This window comes from Dermacentor silvarum, chromosome 7 (genome assembly GCF_013339745.2).
Source record: "Dermacentor silvarum isolate Dsil-2018 chromosome 7, BIME_Dsil_1.4, whole genome shotgun sequence".
In the NCBI taxonomy this organism is placed as follows: Eukaryota; Metazoa; Arthropoda; class Arachnida; order Ixodida; family Ixodidae; genus Dermacentor; species Dermacentor silvarum.
In genome coordinates this window covers 134,042,666-134,058,692 of record NC_051160.1, presented here as the reverse complement: position 1 = coordinate 134,058,692, position 16,027 = coordinate 134,042,666, and the positions used below count along the sequence as shown (strand labels likewise).

The 16,027-nt window shown below is 44.7% G+C and overlaps 1 protein-coding gene across 1 annotated transcript in view; it reads left to right on the top strand.

Annotated features, from left to right (window-relative positions):
* LOC119459192 (glucose dehydrogenase [FAD, quinone]) overlaps positions 1–16,027 on the top strand; it is a 69,713-nt gene that overhangs the window by 38,226 nt on the left and 15,460 nt on the right. Inside the window, exons 4-7 of the mRNA XM_049671627.1 lie at positions 3,494–3,661; positions 8,055–8,199; positions 10,278–10,435; positions 15,741–15,918. Of these exons, the coding sequence (XP_049527584.1) occupies positions 3,494–3,661; positions 8,055–8,199; positions 10,278–10,435; positions 15,741–15,918 (649 nt within the window). The remainder of the gene's footprint in view (positions 1–3,493; positions 3,662–8,054; positions 8,200–10,277; positions 10,436–15,740; positions 15,919–16,027) is intronic.

The window sequence follows — 16,027 nt, the reverse complement described above, 5'->3', positions numbered from 1 at the left end:
CTTACGACTTCCGGTTTGTCTGCTAGCAGGTACGCGCGCTCCCTGCTCGTCCTCGCCGTGTTGCTCGCTTGTGCGCGCTTGCGCATCGGTAATTGCAGCCCGCAACGCAAGTGCCAAATCGCTCGTGTTCCAACACAGTCATGCTTAGCGGTCTGATTAACTGTGCGAACACTGTCGGCCTTTCCAGACGTGCGCGCAACACAGGGTCTATAGCGGCACGCTTCGCATAACACGGGCCGGCACCGCAGCAACAGCGGGTAGCCGAGAAGCGCTGAGTCACGTTACCGGCACGCTAACTCGCCGCACGCCGTTTGCCATTCGCGGGCCGCCGGCCGGCAGCGGTTTTGCTCGCGAGCGACGAGATTTCCTTGCCGTACGTAGAGAGGATGAGACCGGGACTCATTTGTGCGGCAGCCTCACCGCCGCTGATCGCTTGACGGCGCCCATATCGTCGCTAGGCCTTTTCCTGTTCCCTTCAAAGCTAAAGCGGACGGTGATTCGAAATGAATTACCTTCGCTCACAAGCCGCAATATTTTCTAATCGTTGTTATCGCTTTTCGCAATAATTGTACACAAAGAAGAAAAATACGCTGATATTAGCGGCGCCATCGGCTGCGATGCGAGCACAGCCGAGCCGGTCGTCTCCCGTCGGTAGCCGTGCACTCAGCTGCAGCCGATGTTTTTGTTGCCGGTGGCGGAGGCGCGCAGCTTCGCGGTTGTGGATTGACTTGTTGATCGAGCAGCGGGCGGGGCGCCGGCCGAACTGCCGTCTACTTTGGACACCTCTCGCGCGGCAGACTGAAGGCCGGATCGTCGTCCGTATATGTGCCGCTAGCATCATGGCTGGAATGGACGTGCCTTAACCGGAAATAGGCAGTGTTTTGAGAAGCGCGTTGGCGATGACGTTTGTCACGTGACATTTCGAGCAGCACTCGGCGAGGAGGGGAGACCAGCCGACGAGGAGAGTAGCGAAGGAAAGAGCGAAATAAGGGAGGGCCGTTTTTCGATCATCAAACGCGTGTAACTCCGCTATTACGGCACCATTTCGAAAAATTCTCGCGGCTACGTGTTCGTTGTAGACTCGTGCACAAGTGCAACGCCGGAACTAAATTTCGACCTCTGGGTGGTTTAGGGGCCCTTTAACGTCCCATGTCAATGCAACATGTGCACGGCACAGAAAGAAGGCAAGGCCCCCGCCGCTCCGCGAGGTGGTTGCTAGGTAAGGCAGTGACGTCATAGCTCAGTGAGGTTTTGCGACAGCAGGCGCCATCTCTTACGGTTAGCTAGAACAGCTTCGCTGTTAAAAAAAGTGCGGTGGGCAAGCTCTGAAAAGTTGCGATACCCTTCATTTATGTGCTCCGATATATTCTACGCAGGTTTCTCACCCATGCAGTCTACTGTGTTGGATGGTAGTCGCTGGAGCTCCGCCAAGAGCTTCATCAGGCCAGTGTTCAAGGAGAGAGCCAAAAACCTTCATATATCTCTCCTCAGCAGAGCTACCCAGGTGAAAATAAATTGTTTGCTCTAAAGTATGCCAAGGAACTGCACAAAAGGGGCCACTTGAGCTGCAATTTCTTCACAAAATAATTTCACCACTATGAATCTAAAAGGGCTAGCAGAGCAAACGTGTTCGCTCGCGACACATTTTTCTGTATGGCGTTGCTGTTTCTCAGAATTTATTTCTCCCCAATCCATGTCGGCCTGAGATTGAAATAAATTTTGACCTCATTCACACCGGCGCCACAGCGCAGATGTGCGTGCTGGTGCTTTGACAAAATTATATTGCCATTTATACTCACGCGCGCACGGTTTCACTTAGCTTTGTTCTGGCCTATTAGGTTTGCTTAGCTCAATCACTAGAATAATGTCGTATGGAACGCACAGAACTTATAAATAATGTATGAACATTGTGTTCGATGGACAGGTGGCGCTTTAAACAAAAAAAAAAGGTTTTCACGCCAGAAGACTAAAATATTTTTTTCGTCAGTTTCCGACAACTATTTAGTGCTCATTGCATATGTGTTTATTGCTGTTCGTACCAAAATAAGCAGTTCAGTAAGCAGTTGTAATGCCTGTTAGATAAATATTTGCTGAAGGAAAGATTTTACCAGAAGAGCAAAGGTATTTACGTAAAAAAAGGTTAGAAGTTGTTGCATTCTTTTCAAACTAGAAAAAATTACTCTATAATTAGGTGTGAATATAAACATTATTTCTTTTCCACTCCCCTTAGGGTGTCAGGCATGGAATAGTTTCCGTACATTCCTCTGAAGCGCAGGCTGTAAGATGCGCATCGCCAAACTCCTGTGCCGTGCACCCTCCGGGGATCACTCTTCAAGTAAAATTCATTCTTAGTGAATGTACGTTGTGCAAAAGAAATTGCGTGATACCCTTTATTTATTAAAGAGATAAATATTGAATGAATGCTTTAATTACAACAAGTGACATTCAATGCCCACTTGTTCTTCGAGATAGGTTAATCAACGCATCCACAAGAGCATTTTACTGCGGCGAGTAAGCATTTTTTTTCAGTAGTTGACAAAGTTTACGCCACTGTCACTTATTATGAAAGCTTGCCACTTCAAAGCCTTGAAGCCACAGATTCAGACTTCCTCAAAGGAGATTTTTCATCTAAACTATTTTACTGGAAAGAGTTAGGAGGGAGGATCAACGCCAAATATCTCAGCAACCTTCGGTTTGCAGATGACATTGTCCTATTGAGCAACAATGGGGACGAATTACAACGAATGATTGAGGACCTTAACAGAGAAAGTGTAAGAGTGGGGTTGAAGATTAATATGCACAAAACAAACATAATGTTAAATAGCCTGGCAAGGGAACAAGAATTCAGGATCGCCACTCAACCTCTATAGTCTGTAAAGGAGTACGTTTATTTAGGTCAATTACTCACAGGGGACCCCAATCGTGAGAAAGAAATTTACAGAAGTATAAAATTAGGTTGGAGCGCATACGGCAGGCGTTGCGAAATCCTGTCAATGAGCTTATCACTGTTGCGCAAAAGAAAAGTGTATACACAATCATTGCATTCTACCTGTGTTAACATACGGGGCAGAAAATGGGAGGTTAACAAAGAAGCTCGAAAATAACTTAAGGACCGCACAAAGAGCGATGGAACGATAAATATTAGGTGTAACGTTAAGAGACAAAAAGTAAGCTGTGTGGATCGCAGAGTAAACCAGATAGACGATATTCTGATTGACAACTAAAGAAAAATACGGAGCTGCGCATGTCATGCAATGCGTAGGGCAGATAACCGGTGGACCATTAGTGTTACAGAATGGGTACCAAGAGAAGGGAAGCGCAGACGAGGACGGCAGAAAACGGTGGGGTGGTGAAATTTGGAAATTGGTTGGCGCAAGGTGGAATCAGCTAGCGCAAAACAGGGGTAATTGGAGATTTCAGCGAAAGGTCTTCGTTCTTCAGTGGACATAAAAAGAGGCTAAATATGATGATGATTATTTATTTTATCTTGCAGGTTGTGTTTGATAACAAACGTGCTGTTGCTGTGAAGTTCGTGAAGGACGGTAAAGAGAAGACGGTGCGAGCGAAGCGGGAGGTAGTTCTTTCCGCTGGTACAATCGGCAGCACACAGCTTCTTCTTCTGTCTGGAGTTGGTCCCCGATCAGATCTCGACAGACTGGGTGTACGTATTTACTTAGCGGCAAATGTATTCTCCATTACAGAAGCATTCACCTGGTTCTTCTGAACACTCTGTTTTTGAACGTATCGCTGTGACATGGCAGCCACTCGAACATTTTCTTTACGTTCACTTGTGGATTGCACTTTCTAAATTTAAGTTTCATTTACTCGCACTGTCAGCATTTTACTGGCTATTACAGGATTGGACAGCGTAGGTACATAAACAAAAGAGATGCATTTGCAAGAAAAAAAGAAGAAAGGTCGTTCCTGATACATCGAAAGCGAGGTATTAAGCCCACCTGCCGCGGTGGCTCAGTGGCTAAGGCGTTGCGCCGCTGAGGTCGCGGGATTCAATTCCGACCGCGATGGCCGCATTTCGATGAAGGCGAAAAACGAAAACGCCCGTGTGCTTGCGTTGTAGGGCACGTTAAAGAACCTCAGGTGGTCAAAATTATTCCGGAGCCCTCCACTACGAACTCATAATCATAATTAGAACTGGTTTTGGCACTTAAACCCCTAGAAAGAAGAAGACGCGGTATTAAGTCCACAAGAACAGGCGAAGGTGAAAATCAAACAAAAAAGCAAACAAACCACATTAAACATGATAACACTTTTATGAAAGAGCATCAGGCTACACTAGGCGATATAGTGTCTCTAAAAAATAACTAGCAGAATTTGATGTGACAACTGAGTTCCGTAAATAATTCCAATGTTTAATGGCCCGAGGAAACAAACTATATTTAAAGAAGTCATTACGCGCTATGGGAGGAAGCACGTACATGCGGCGCTTGGTGGTTTCGTCAGCTTTTGTTTGAAAATATTTAACATTGATCATTTTTCTTTCACTGTGGATCACTCAGAAAAAATTTTAGTCTTTAAATTTACATTCGGTTCGTTTTTCCAGCTCCTGAAGCTCAGCGAGTTTTCAAAGTGACAAGGACGACATTTCATAAATATAAACGTGAACGCCAGACGCGGAATTTTAGGTTTTAAAAGGCTAGTTTGGGTATAGGGATCCCATAAAAGTTTAACGTATTCAATGGTATGTCTCACCAAGCTGAGATTTTAATTTCTGGTCAGGCGCAATACATGTTTCGTCTGAGTTTCCATAAACGCTCATTCGATTTTGAACAAAGTTCTTTTATATGAAGATTACAGCGCAAGTCGAGTATAAATATGGGGCCTTAGTATTTACATTGGTTAACTCGGGTAAGTTCATGGTCATTTGTACTATCTGAGAACGCATTAATTATTTAGTTCTAGAAAGAGGCACGAATACTGACTTAGTTGGGTTTAGCTGCATTTGCCAATAATCGCACCATCCCTTATCTTTCGTAAGGTGAGATTAGGTTCAGCCTGATCGTTCCGTGATTCTATTCTTTTGTATATTATGTAATCGTCTGCGAAAATTCTTATTTGAGTAGTAATATTTCCAGGCAAATCATTCATGAAGACCAGGAAAAAAGGGGCCCTAGAATGCTTCCCTGGGATGAAGCAGAGGCTAAAGAAGATGAACTGTATTGTTCACGTACCAGTTGTACATGCTGCTGTCTCTTTGTGTGAAATAAGGAATGAGCCCCCATGTAAGAACGGAGTTTTTGAAAGTAACACTTATGTATAACGTAATATGATAACGTAACATGAGACACCTTATCGAAAGCTTTTGCCTATTCAAAGAATATTTATGTTGTGTTTTCATTTACTTAACAAAATTGGCAGCAGCGGAATGCATTTACGTGCATTCAAGTAATTTCCTTTGGACAAATGAGGAGACATTCGGACATTGTGTGAAAATCTATCTTTTAAAGTAATGGGGATTTACGTGCCAAAACCACGATCTGATTATGAGGCACGCCGTAGCCCTGGGGGACTCGGGATGTTCCTTAACGTGCAGCTAAATTTGAGTACACCAGTGCTTTCGCATTTCTCCCCCATCGAAATGTGGCCGCCGTGCTTAGCAGCCCAACACCATCTCCACTAAGCAATCATGACGGGTGAAATCAATCTGCATTATATAAGATATTGACGGTTGCGACTCTTACACGAACACACACACACACACACAAACATATACAGGGTGTTTCAGCGAACACTTTCAAAATTTTTTAAAGGTTGCCTGTGGCATATCGCGCAATTCTGGTTAATGCGCTGGTCTGGTTAATGCGCTGGTTAATTGACATGTGTAATCGACGAATTAACAAAAATTCACTAATTCAGTTTTTAACTAATTACCTGATGCCCCATATTGTAATTTAAAAATTGTAGCCGTGGAGATCGCAAGGCGGATCCACTTCGAACGAATTCTCAGGATGACACCAGTTTCTAGATATTCATTCAATTACTTTGCGGAGAAATGCGTTGGCGTTCCATTTACTTTTGTGCTTCAATGCATAAAGCTACGTTTTGTTAAGCAAGTAACTGGAACACCAATGCATCTTCGCATCTCGCATCTTCATCGCATTGATGAAGGCCGAGGTCCTTCCTTCATCAATGCGATGAAGATGGGAGAAATTATAAGAAGCAGAATTTCGGCTGAACTAGCCTTTTCTGCTGTTGTTGCTCTCGCGAGAATGCGAAAATTCGGTACCAGTACTAATTCAATTAGGCAATTTATTAAAGCAAGCAACAATCAGCGAGTAAACTTTTGATGCACAATGGAGCAATCAAACGTTTCATGCGAGATTCAACACCAAAGCACATCCGACGCCTGATAACAAAAAAAGGCATGTACGATGATTACCATAAAACAATTTACAGAGAGCACCGGCTTCCATGTCGTTTTTGTCGGTTAGAGAGAGAACTTTCATAGTCAAGGAAAAGCACTAACACACTTGTCTACACCGCGCTAAAAATGCATTTTCCTTTTCACGAAGAACAAAAGAAGGCTCGTTCTCCCATTGATCAACATGCCTGTGTACCGAATCTGCTTCAGTAGTTTATCATATCGTATGTTGCTACGCCTTTGCAACGGCACACTATTCGACAAAGAATGAAACACGCCCCCGTAGTGCGCAGTGATGGGACAAGTTGCATTCGTGGTATTTTTTATGCTTCTCGACAAGAAAAAAAAAACGTATGCGCATCGGTTAGGCTGTGGTTCAATGTGCTTCTCAGGGGTTGAAATATCTGCGCTTTGACAAATAAAACCATTTGGACGCCGGCTCTTTTGGTACGTCTCCTTGTCGTAACAGTCGTTTTAAACGCTGCCATTCAGCAATCGGGAATAATCAACTATCACAATTTCCACTCTCTTCCTGCTTGTTTAACGTAAGGAATAGGACTAGCTGGTTTTCCATGACTCGAAGACAACAGTAAAAATCAGACGTAGCCAAACCTAAAGGAGGTTTGGCAGACAAACACGTGTCAACTGTAGGTTTGGCTACGTCAGACACAGGTGCTTCTCTGTTTTCCAGCACAACAGCACCCCAATGTTGACACATGTTTGTCTGCAGAAAATCGTATTTACCGAATCTTCTCGCACTCCACTTCCTTAAGAGCGAATGGGATTCTGAAAAGACGTAAGAAACATTGTTTGATGGCAATCCCAAAAATATGCCAAACTTTTCTCCTCAACAAGCAAAATGTTTACTGCACAGCAGACACAAATAGTGTAACAATGTGTTTTTCATCTTCCCACAAATGAAGTACCGCAAGCACCGTCAAAATTTGTTTCTCTTTAATATTAGCGGTGCACATGATCGAACATCGGAACCGCAAATGTCCTGTACTTTTCTTAAAATTGATAAAATACTCCTTAATCTGTGCCTGGCTAAGGGAGTGCCAATATCCACGACATTCATATTTGTACAAATGACACAAGAATGCCAATATGAAAAAGGAGTATAATTTTTACCCAGCCCTGCGCTGCTATTATATTTATTAAAAACTTCAAGCCCATATTCCTAATGACGTTCTTATGCTAGAACAGTTTCTAAAAGGGGAGGCGAGCCGATGCGAGCACATGCGCGCTACTGTGGCGCCACCTCGCAGCCATCGTTGCCATAGTCCGTCTTGCACGGCAATACGCTTGCCTTCTCAAGCTTGCGCCAAATCCTCCTTTCCCGCTTTCCGCCTGATGTTTCGGCTGCACCTTCCTCCTCTGCATTCCTGCTCACGCTCTCCTCGCTTTCGCCGCCTTTATTCGCCTTCTGCGCTCTGCGTTCGCTTTCTTTTCTCGCTCTGCTCGTTCGCTCCGTTACGAGGTGCCACGTCGACCCTCGCCGCAAAAACAGGCGCCTAAGAGCTTCGCTCTCAAAGCCTCGCTTTTGTTTATCTTCCTCAGGTAGCGGCTGGAAGCACTGCAATTGCCAAATACGCCAAAATTTACGAATGTGGTAAAGGGTGCCTTTTATTGGAGTTTTTGGTAAATTTCGACAAACACGTGCAAAAAATCACAGATCCCGGTGGTGGCGGACCTCCCCGTGGGCGAGAACCTCCAGGACCACCTCCTCAATTTAGGCACGGCAGCCACGACAACTAGGGACGTGGAAGTGTGGCCACAAAGCGTAACCGCCACCACAGAGTACGCTCTCCTCAAAACTGGTACGCCGGCACGTCACTGTGAAGATATTGTTTTGTACTCGCCTGCTTAGTGGGTACCAGTCACGTTTCAGTACGAACCCTGTGGAACTATTGCAAGTGTCCCGTAGGATAGGTTTTATGCTATCCCGGGGTCGGAAAGCTGTGCAATAATGCTGTTGGGCAATTTTCCTACGAAAGTTCAGTAACTGTGTTCATTATTTTCATTAGCATTTCTTGGGAACTTCGTACGCGTTGCGGCGTGTTCGTATTTAATATAATTCAGGCCAATTTCCTCCCCTGGTTATATGTTCCAGAGTATGTGCCTGTTGGTATGTGCCATTCGGTACATGCCCAAATAGACAACATAGGAATAGACCACACAAGCAATTGGGCGTGTGTCAATGACCATGTGCCACTGGGAATGTGCTAGAAGAGACAAGCTGAATAAGAGGCGCGGAGTGAAATGAATCGGTCACAGAGAAGGAAAATAGTGCGACAGAACGCATGTCATGATGACTTTCCATGCTAATTCTTTCAGCAATGAATCAATATAGTGACACAATTAATGCATTGCCACCATCGAAATGAGCTATGTATGAGGTGTGTACTGCTGCGAAATTCCTGTTTCGCGATTCCATAAGAACACTCGGTGGAATCAAGCACCGCCGCTGCGGAACCTGCGCGTGGCCTTCGAAATGCATAGCGCACCGGTGCGTGAGAACGCTGAGAAACACGTCCTGCCTCAACCGGGTTCTTCTCGCGCGCTTCTTTCTGTGACGCGCTAAGCCATCGGGGGCCGTGCCCAGACGTTCCCGCATAGCCTCCGAGGTAATAAGCGTGGCGCACCGGTGCCTGCGAGCGCTAAGAATTGATTCCCTTGACTGTCGCGCACTCAGTGGCAAGTACTCAGTGACCTAAGTTGGCAAGAGGTTTATTGAAGAGCTGCACATACAAAGTGCGTTCATGGCGCAGCTCGCCAAAGCGTTGGCGAGACAGGCGTTTATTGAAGAGTGGCATATACCTAGGGTATTTTTGACGCAGCCTGCTAATGCGTCGGGTTGCTGTTCTTGAGGAACCCTTGTGGCATGAATTCGATTCCGCTCAGCATAGGAGAAATGTAATAGATTTTTTTTGTCTTTCTAGTGCGACACAGTCCCATTGGCATGCACTTCATTGCCCAAGTTAGTGTCAAAGAGTTTATTGAACAGTGGCACATAACTACTGACTCCGTGCCGCTCACCCATGTTGGCATGAAAGTGGTTTATTGGAGACCAGCACAGACCAAGTGGCACATGCTCAGTACTCCAAGTCAGTTTGAAAAGTTCCCTCAAACAGTGGTACTTACAGTGAACAGCAGCACTATTTTCGGTACTGGTAATTATTTTTATTGCGATAGCACTTAAATGGACACTCCACGTGCATTTCTGCCCTCGGTGTCGGCATCGCCGTTATGTTCCGGATAATGGTCATGGGCGAGAACACCGTCGCCGCGTGTCAAATGCTGTATATGCCAGTGGAAGCGCACGAGGGGAACCGCCAATCGCGGCTCACTCTCGCACGCGCAGGGAGGGAAGCGGCAAGGCAGCGCGGGAGAGAGGCGGGGGGGGGGGGGGGGGGGGGCTCCGGCAATCTACTGCGCACTTCGTACGGCCGCGCGCGGTCGCCTGCGCCTTACCTTGAAAGTGATCTGCGGACGGCTCATAGCTTTGTGCGTGCTGCTGATCTCGCCGTTCAGTTTGCGTTTACGCGATAGACATCACGAAGGCGACTTCGCTCGCGGCTGTCACCGCGCTTCCTCACGCCAGTGTTTTGAGAGAGTGTCCTTGGTCATCGAATGTGATGTGCTCACTGTTTGCCTTTGTGGGCTGACAGCATGATTGTTAATTTAGTTAGTAAGCGAATGTTTCCAAGTTTATACAGCCGAAGTTACTATCCTAACTTCGTACAGCTGTCTACTAATTTGCTATCGGAATCGACGCTTCGCCTTTCGGACGAAACTGCTACTTTTTACATGTACTTCAGTAGTTGCTCGTTTTTCACAATCGAGCTGCGTTTCAGTCATAAGTATAGCATGCTAAAAAGCTTGCCCACTTGCGCAGGTCCATTTTCCCTTCCGGCTGGAATCGAGGCCACCGCCTTCATGAACACATCGTTCGCGTCTCGGGAATACCCGGACTTCCAACTGTACCTGCTCAGTATCTCGGGTGCGAGCGTTGAAGGCGAGCGGTTCATAAAAGACCTCGGCGTTCGCCAGGACGTGAGTGCCAGTGTCGCAAATGGCGCGTTGGAAAGAAAATAAGGAGACGAGAAAAAATATGTATTATTATGGTAATAAATTGAATGTCGACAAAGAAAAAAAATTATGCGGATCCAACGAAGACATGCGAATGTATTGTGAAGCGAAGCTTTTGTGAAGCGCTTATTTACACTTTATAGTTTTCTGCAACGCATTGATCCCCCTATAGCGATTGCACACCTGCCCGGAAAATAAGCTTCATGTCTCGGATACCCCGCGCAGGCTTGAAGGCAGCGCAACTAGATGACTCTACGTGTCTAGTTTCACTAAAATGAAGCCCCCGAGATTACCTTATGCTTGTCTTCCACTATGTAAACCATTTCTCTCAGCAACTTCAGAAGTACCAGCCACGGTCAGCCAAGTCTGGGAAGGCCCTCTTAGAAAGCTTCACTTTAAAGCCGTTCTGAAAGAACGTATGAATTTTTACCAGATAAGCGTCTGGATGGCTGAACTCCTCTAGCAAGGGCAGGGCATCGAATTGTTTGGCCCACACTTTACACTGAAGTTACTGTTATTTCACGCTTTACTAGTAAAGAGCGTACCCTTCACATGAAAACCCTCGCTTCTACGAGTGAATATTTGCCGTGTTGTGATTGGAGCATATGATGTTAGAAGCCTTCGCCCGTTCCTAAGCGTCAGTTAGTGTTTCAATTGTGTCAAAGTGCTAGCATCCACGAGCGAAAAAGGTGAGAAGTTATTATGAGCCTCTAAAGCGTACCGCCTATTGTTGTCGCTTCTTTCTACCAGCTGCCGCGACACTCGGCTCTCGTCCCGTTTTCTTCAGCGTACATCACGAGTCAAGATGCTTTATATAAAGTATTCAGGTGACTTCACATATGCCATATTATTCTCCTATTCATGGCTTCCATTATGCTGCTGGAGGTATGCATACCTAGATAACGCGTAGCTTCTCACCGTTTTAGATGCACAGCAACATGACGGCCTCGATGTTCGCGAGTGCATACCCCGTATAACGGCGCTTATGCACAAGCTCACGCCTTTATGTATTGCGTATGTTTAGCCTCAGGAGTGGAGTTCGTCTTCCACTGGACAAGCGAAGAAAGGAATACATAAAGTAGCCGTTTTGGAGTAGGATGTCATTACCACGTCAGGTAGAAAATGATATGACGTGACGTTTTTTGTACTACATGTTTTTTAGGTAGCTGAACTCTTGGTACATGAACACGACAAGTCTGTTCGATCGCCGTACCTAGGAATGCATTTTTGCCAAGACGTTTCACTACAAAGCTCGTCGTAATTGCACTAGCCTTACAAGAAAGTGTTACAAATTGATATGAACAGCACTTATCTCTAGCTGTATCTCTAGATTTAAATACTATTACCGCATGTAACGTACTATCTCAAATACTTCGCTGCGTTTGAAGCTACATGTGTGCTGCGCAACCTTTGGGGTACTATATTTATCATTTCGAAGCTCAATTTCTATGTTAATTCCGCAAAGCTCCCTCTGCCATTAGAGCACAGATAGCAAACACAGTATTCGCATTAAATTATTGGTGGCAGGTTTTGGGGCGCAGCGTATACGTAAAGTGAATGCTGAAACTGTCACATAAATTGGCGTTTGACAAACATGTTTATATTCTGAATATTCTAGATCTCGACTTTGGCATATTTGAAGCTATGAGGTACCATGTGAGGGTTTGTTGGCCACTTGCCTCAAGTTGATGCGGTACGTGCGTCTGTGGCAGAAAAAATATGCTACATACGCTGTCATGACCTTGGGTGGTGGCGCTAACATTTCAAGAACTGAGGTTAGCACATGTGCAAAAATATAAAAGAAAGTATACAGGAGAAGGGTCTCAACCATAGCTCAATCTGTATAGCATCATACGGGTAATGCGAAAAATGTGAGTTTGGCTCTAACATTGGTCAAGTTGTTTTTCGTACATTTTCATTTCCCATAATATCATCATTTCTTATCCTATCATCATCATCATGAGCAGCAGCAGCCTATATTTATGTCCACTGCAGGACGAAGGCCTCTACCTGCGATCTCCAATTATCCCTGTCTTGCGCTAGCGGATTCTAACTTGCGCATCATATCACTAAAAAATATTCTTAACGGTGCTTTCCTTCGCTTCGTTGTACACTGACTGCCGGTTACTTATGTGTCCTCCCCAACCCACATTGCGTCTAGGCTTACACGACGGGTACTCATGTTGGCGCTCTTCGTCCATTTAGTTCTAATCCAAGTGATTGAGTGACTGGTATCGGGCGCTTGCAGATTCTGTCTAAAGGCTACGTCATTTTAGTTGAACAGTCTCGAGTTTAAGTTGCCGCACAGCGTCAGCTCAAGGCAGTTCTCTGAAAAATATCTAGTCCCTTTTAAAAGGAAGATTTCTTCGCATGCCATACCGGCCATTGTACACCACGGCTGCTGATTCTGCTCTTTTGGCGAACACCTTAGACACATATAAAAATAAAGGAGTTACACGTCCGAAGATGGGATCGAAATTCGGGCTGCAAGCACTGACGGCCCATTTTCTAATGAATGGGTCACAGTCGCACGCAAACTCCTTTTTTCTCCCCCTAATGTCAACTAGCTCTTTGGTAAAATTTCCGCGTGCGTACACCGCGCAGCATGTGCTTGCCAGAGCACTTCGCTCAAATGCACATGTGCGCGTGCCAGCTTCAATTACGGCACAGGTGTAGGAATGAATCAGACAAATACTAGTCAACCTTGCCAACGCCGCATGTTTTTCTGCGTTTACCCTCGTCCCATTATTCTCCCCTATATAAATTTCAAACATGGCTTTCCTCCTCGTGACATCACTGAATCGACCTTTCACCATGAGCATTAGCCTTAAATGCTGTTTACATTAGGCATAGGTTGTGAACGATCTAGTGCACAAACGTGAACGCTTGATGACGCCAAAGTTGTGTCCTGTGGGGTGCAGAAGCTAAACACACATGCGAATACACGTCGCAAAAGATGACAGTAAAGACACTTGTACGCTTGGCACTTAGTTTCCTAGCAATTATTAATCATCTCGCGAATACTTCGCTTCGCATACATTGTCACTCGTGCATTGAACCTGCATATGGGTTTTAGAAACTTAATGATATTGCCTTGCTCAGAAAGACACCTTGCTTGTTGCGTCCCTTTTACAAGTTTGCAACAAGTCCATTTTCAATCATTTCGCAAAGCGTCTCTTTGTGTCAATCGACGTACTGGAAACAGTTTCTCGTAAGACTACGATTGCTAGCACGTATTGCACGAGTAATAAAAATCACAAATCTTCCTTCAGAAGCGTTCTCGCAACACTCTGGCCTACGTTATCACCTTTTTCAGAAGATTCCATGTTTTATAAAGCCTACAGATCCCACGCCCTGTGGGAATCGATGTTAGGTGAAGCAGTGTGCCTGCCAAGTTAACGAAACGACCATGAGAGCACCAAGACGTAGGCGGCTGTTTCATGACCTACACGACACGCCTGTTATGACATTCATGTATTGAGTCCACAGGAGTCCCTTTAGCTACGCCTAAGAGACCTTAAGGCGTAAAGCCTTAGTTATGCTCATGTCTATGACTGCGACCACAAAGATTTAGCCTTTTCCTTCACTCACTATCACATCCGAACCCATTCCATTGGTTTTTGAGTGTTAATCTTTTTTCGCTGAGTCATTGCCATTTTGCTGAGTCATGGTATGACTCTGGCTTCTTTCTACCACCATCCTTTAGTGTTTTTAGTATACACGTCCGAACCCATTTCAGTGGTTTTTGAGTGTTAATCTTTTTTTTTTTGATGAGTCATTGTCATTTTTGCTAAGCCATGCTCATGACTATGACTTTTACCACCATCCTTTAGTGTTTCCTTCACTTAGTATCCACGTCTGATCCCATTTCAGTGGTTTATGGCTGTTAATCGTGTTTTTTCTGAGTTATTTTTATTTTTTCTGAATCATGCTCAGGGCTCTGGCTTCTACAACAATCCTTTAGTGTTTTCTTCACTTAGTACCCACGTCCTAACGCATTTTAGTGGTTTTTGAGTGTTAATGTTTTTTAGCTGGGTCATTGGGATTTTAGGCGGCTGTTTTATGACTTAAATGGCACGCATGTCATGACATTCATGACATGACCTATTATTTATATCCGACATACACTGTTGTCATACTATGCCGATTTTGGTACCTACCAAGTTAACAAAACGACCATGAGAGCACCAAGACGTAGGCGGCTAGATAGATAGATAATGTCATAGTGGCAAATGTTCGTCAAGAAATGCTTCGCATTTAAAACACTGTTACACATAAGTACTGTTGTTTAGTCGTTGTTGAGACTGTGCATATTGTCTAGAGAAATTTAAGGATAGCCTGCTACATGCTGTTATTACGAATGTCCATGTTTGTTGTTGGGCCCTGTATCAGCCTTGTTGGTGATGGGCCACACCAGGTTTTAAATACTTTCATAGTTTCTATAAATGGTAGATAAAATGAATAACACTAAACTAGTAACTCCCAACTCAGTCGTCACAATGAAAATAGTTGAAAGAAATTAAGAGGGGTATAGCTAAATGGGAAAGAACGAAATAAATTGTGATTGCTTCTATATAGTACCGCACATATCGAAATAACTATAAATTGAGCCTTCATGAAACTGCACGGGTAAAATTAACTTTAAGGATTCCGTGCAAGACAAGTGCCACTGCCACGAATGCTTAATGCAGCCACGCCGTGCCGCTAATGGCGCCGACACAACTTCGATTAACTTATTTTTGTAAGTTACAGGAAATGGCGTGAGGTGGCCGTCATGCTCTCACTTATCGCAGCAAGCAGCGCTTATTATCAACGGAGATTCTATATGTTGAATATGAATGTTAACGATGCAGTCCCAAGCAATCATCACTGCCACCAAATCAATGAGGGCCACAAAGCAGTTATCGGCTTAGTAGAGTTACCGTACAAAGTCTGTGCAACCTAAAATGAACAAAATGACAGCGGATGATGAGGTTTGAGCAATGTGTAAAAGCTACCTTGACTGTGGCTCAACACACTTCAGTGTAGAATGAGCCGTGCAGCGGTTCAAATTGCTAAGAGTATAGCAAAACAAGTTGCGCTGCAAATTTGGTTTACAGTGTTTCACTTGAGCGTTTCAATAGCCTTAAATTTTTTGTTTAGCGGAAGCTCCTTGAATTTACATAACTAAGATATATATTAGACTACAATAACAATCGTGGAGGGACCAGACAGTGACAGAGTTAATTACTGTTGCTCTTTAAACGTTTGTTTTGTTTCCGACATGCAGATATACGATGGATACTTTAGGCCTAAGCGTGGAAGCAACGCATTTCATATCGCCATAGGGATGAATCGCTTGAAGAGCAGAGGTTTTATCAAGCTTCGCAGCAGAAACTACAAAGACGCACCCATCTTGGACCCACGCTATTACACACACCCGGACGACGTAAAAATGGCAGCTGAAGGTGAGAATACCAACTGTATTTTTTTTGTTTCCTGTCAGTGGCCTCGCACCTATTTGGTACAGCTATTCAATAATTAGAGACGGACCTCCGTAAGATGACAAACATACGC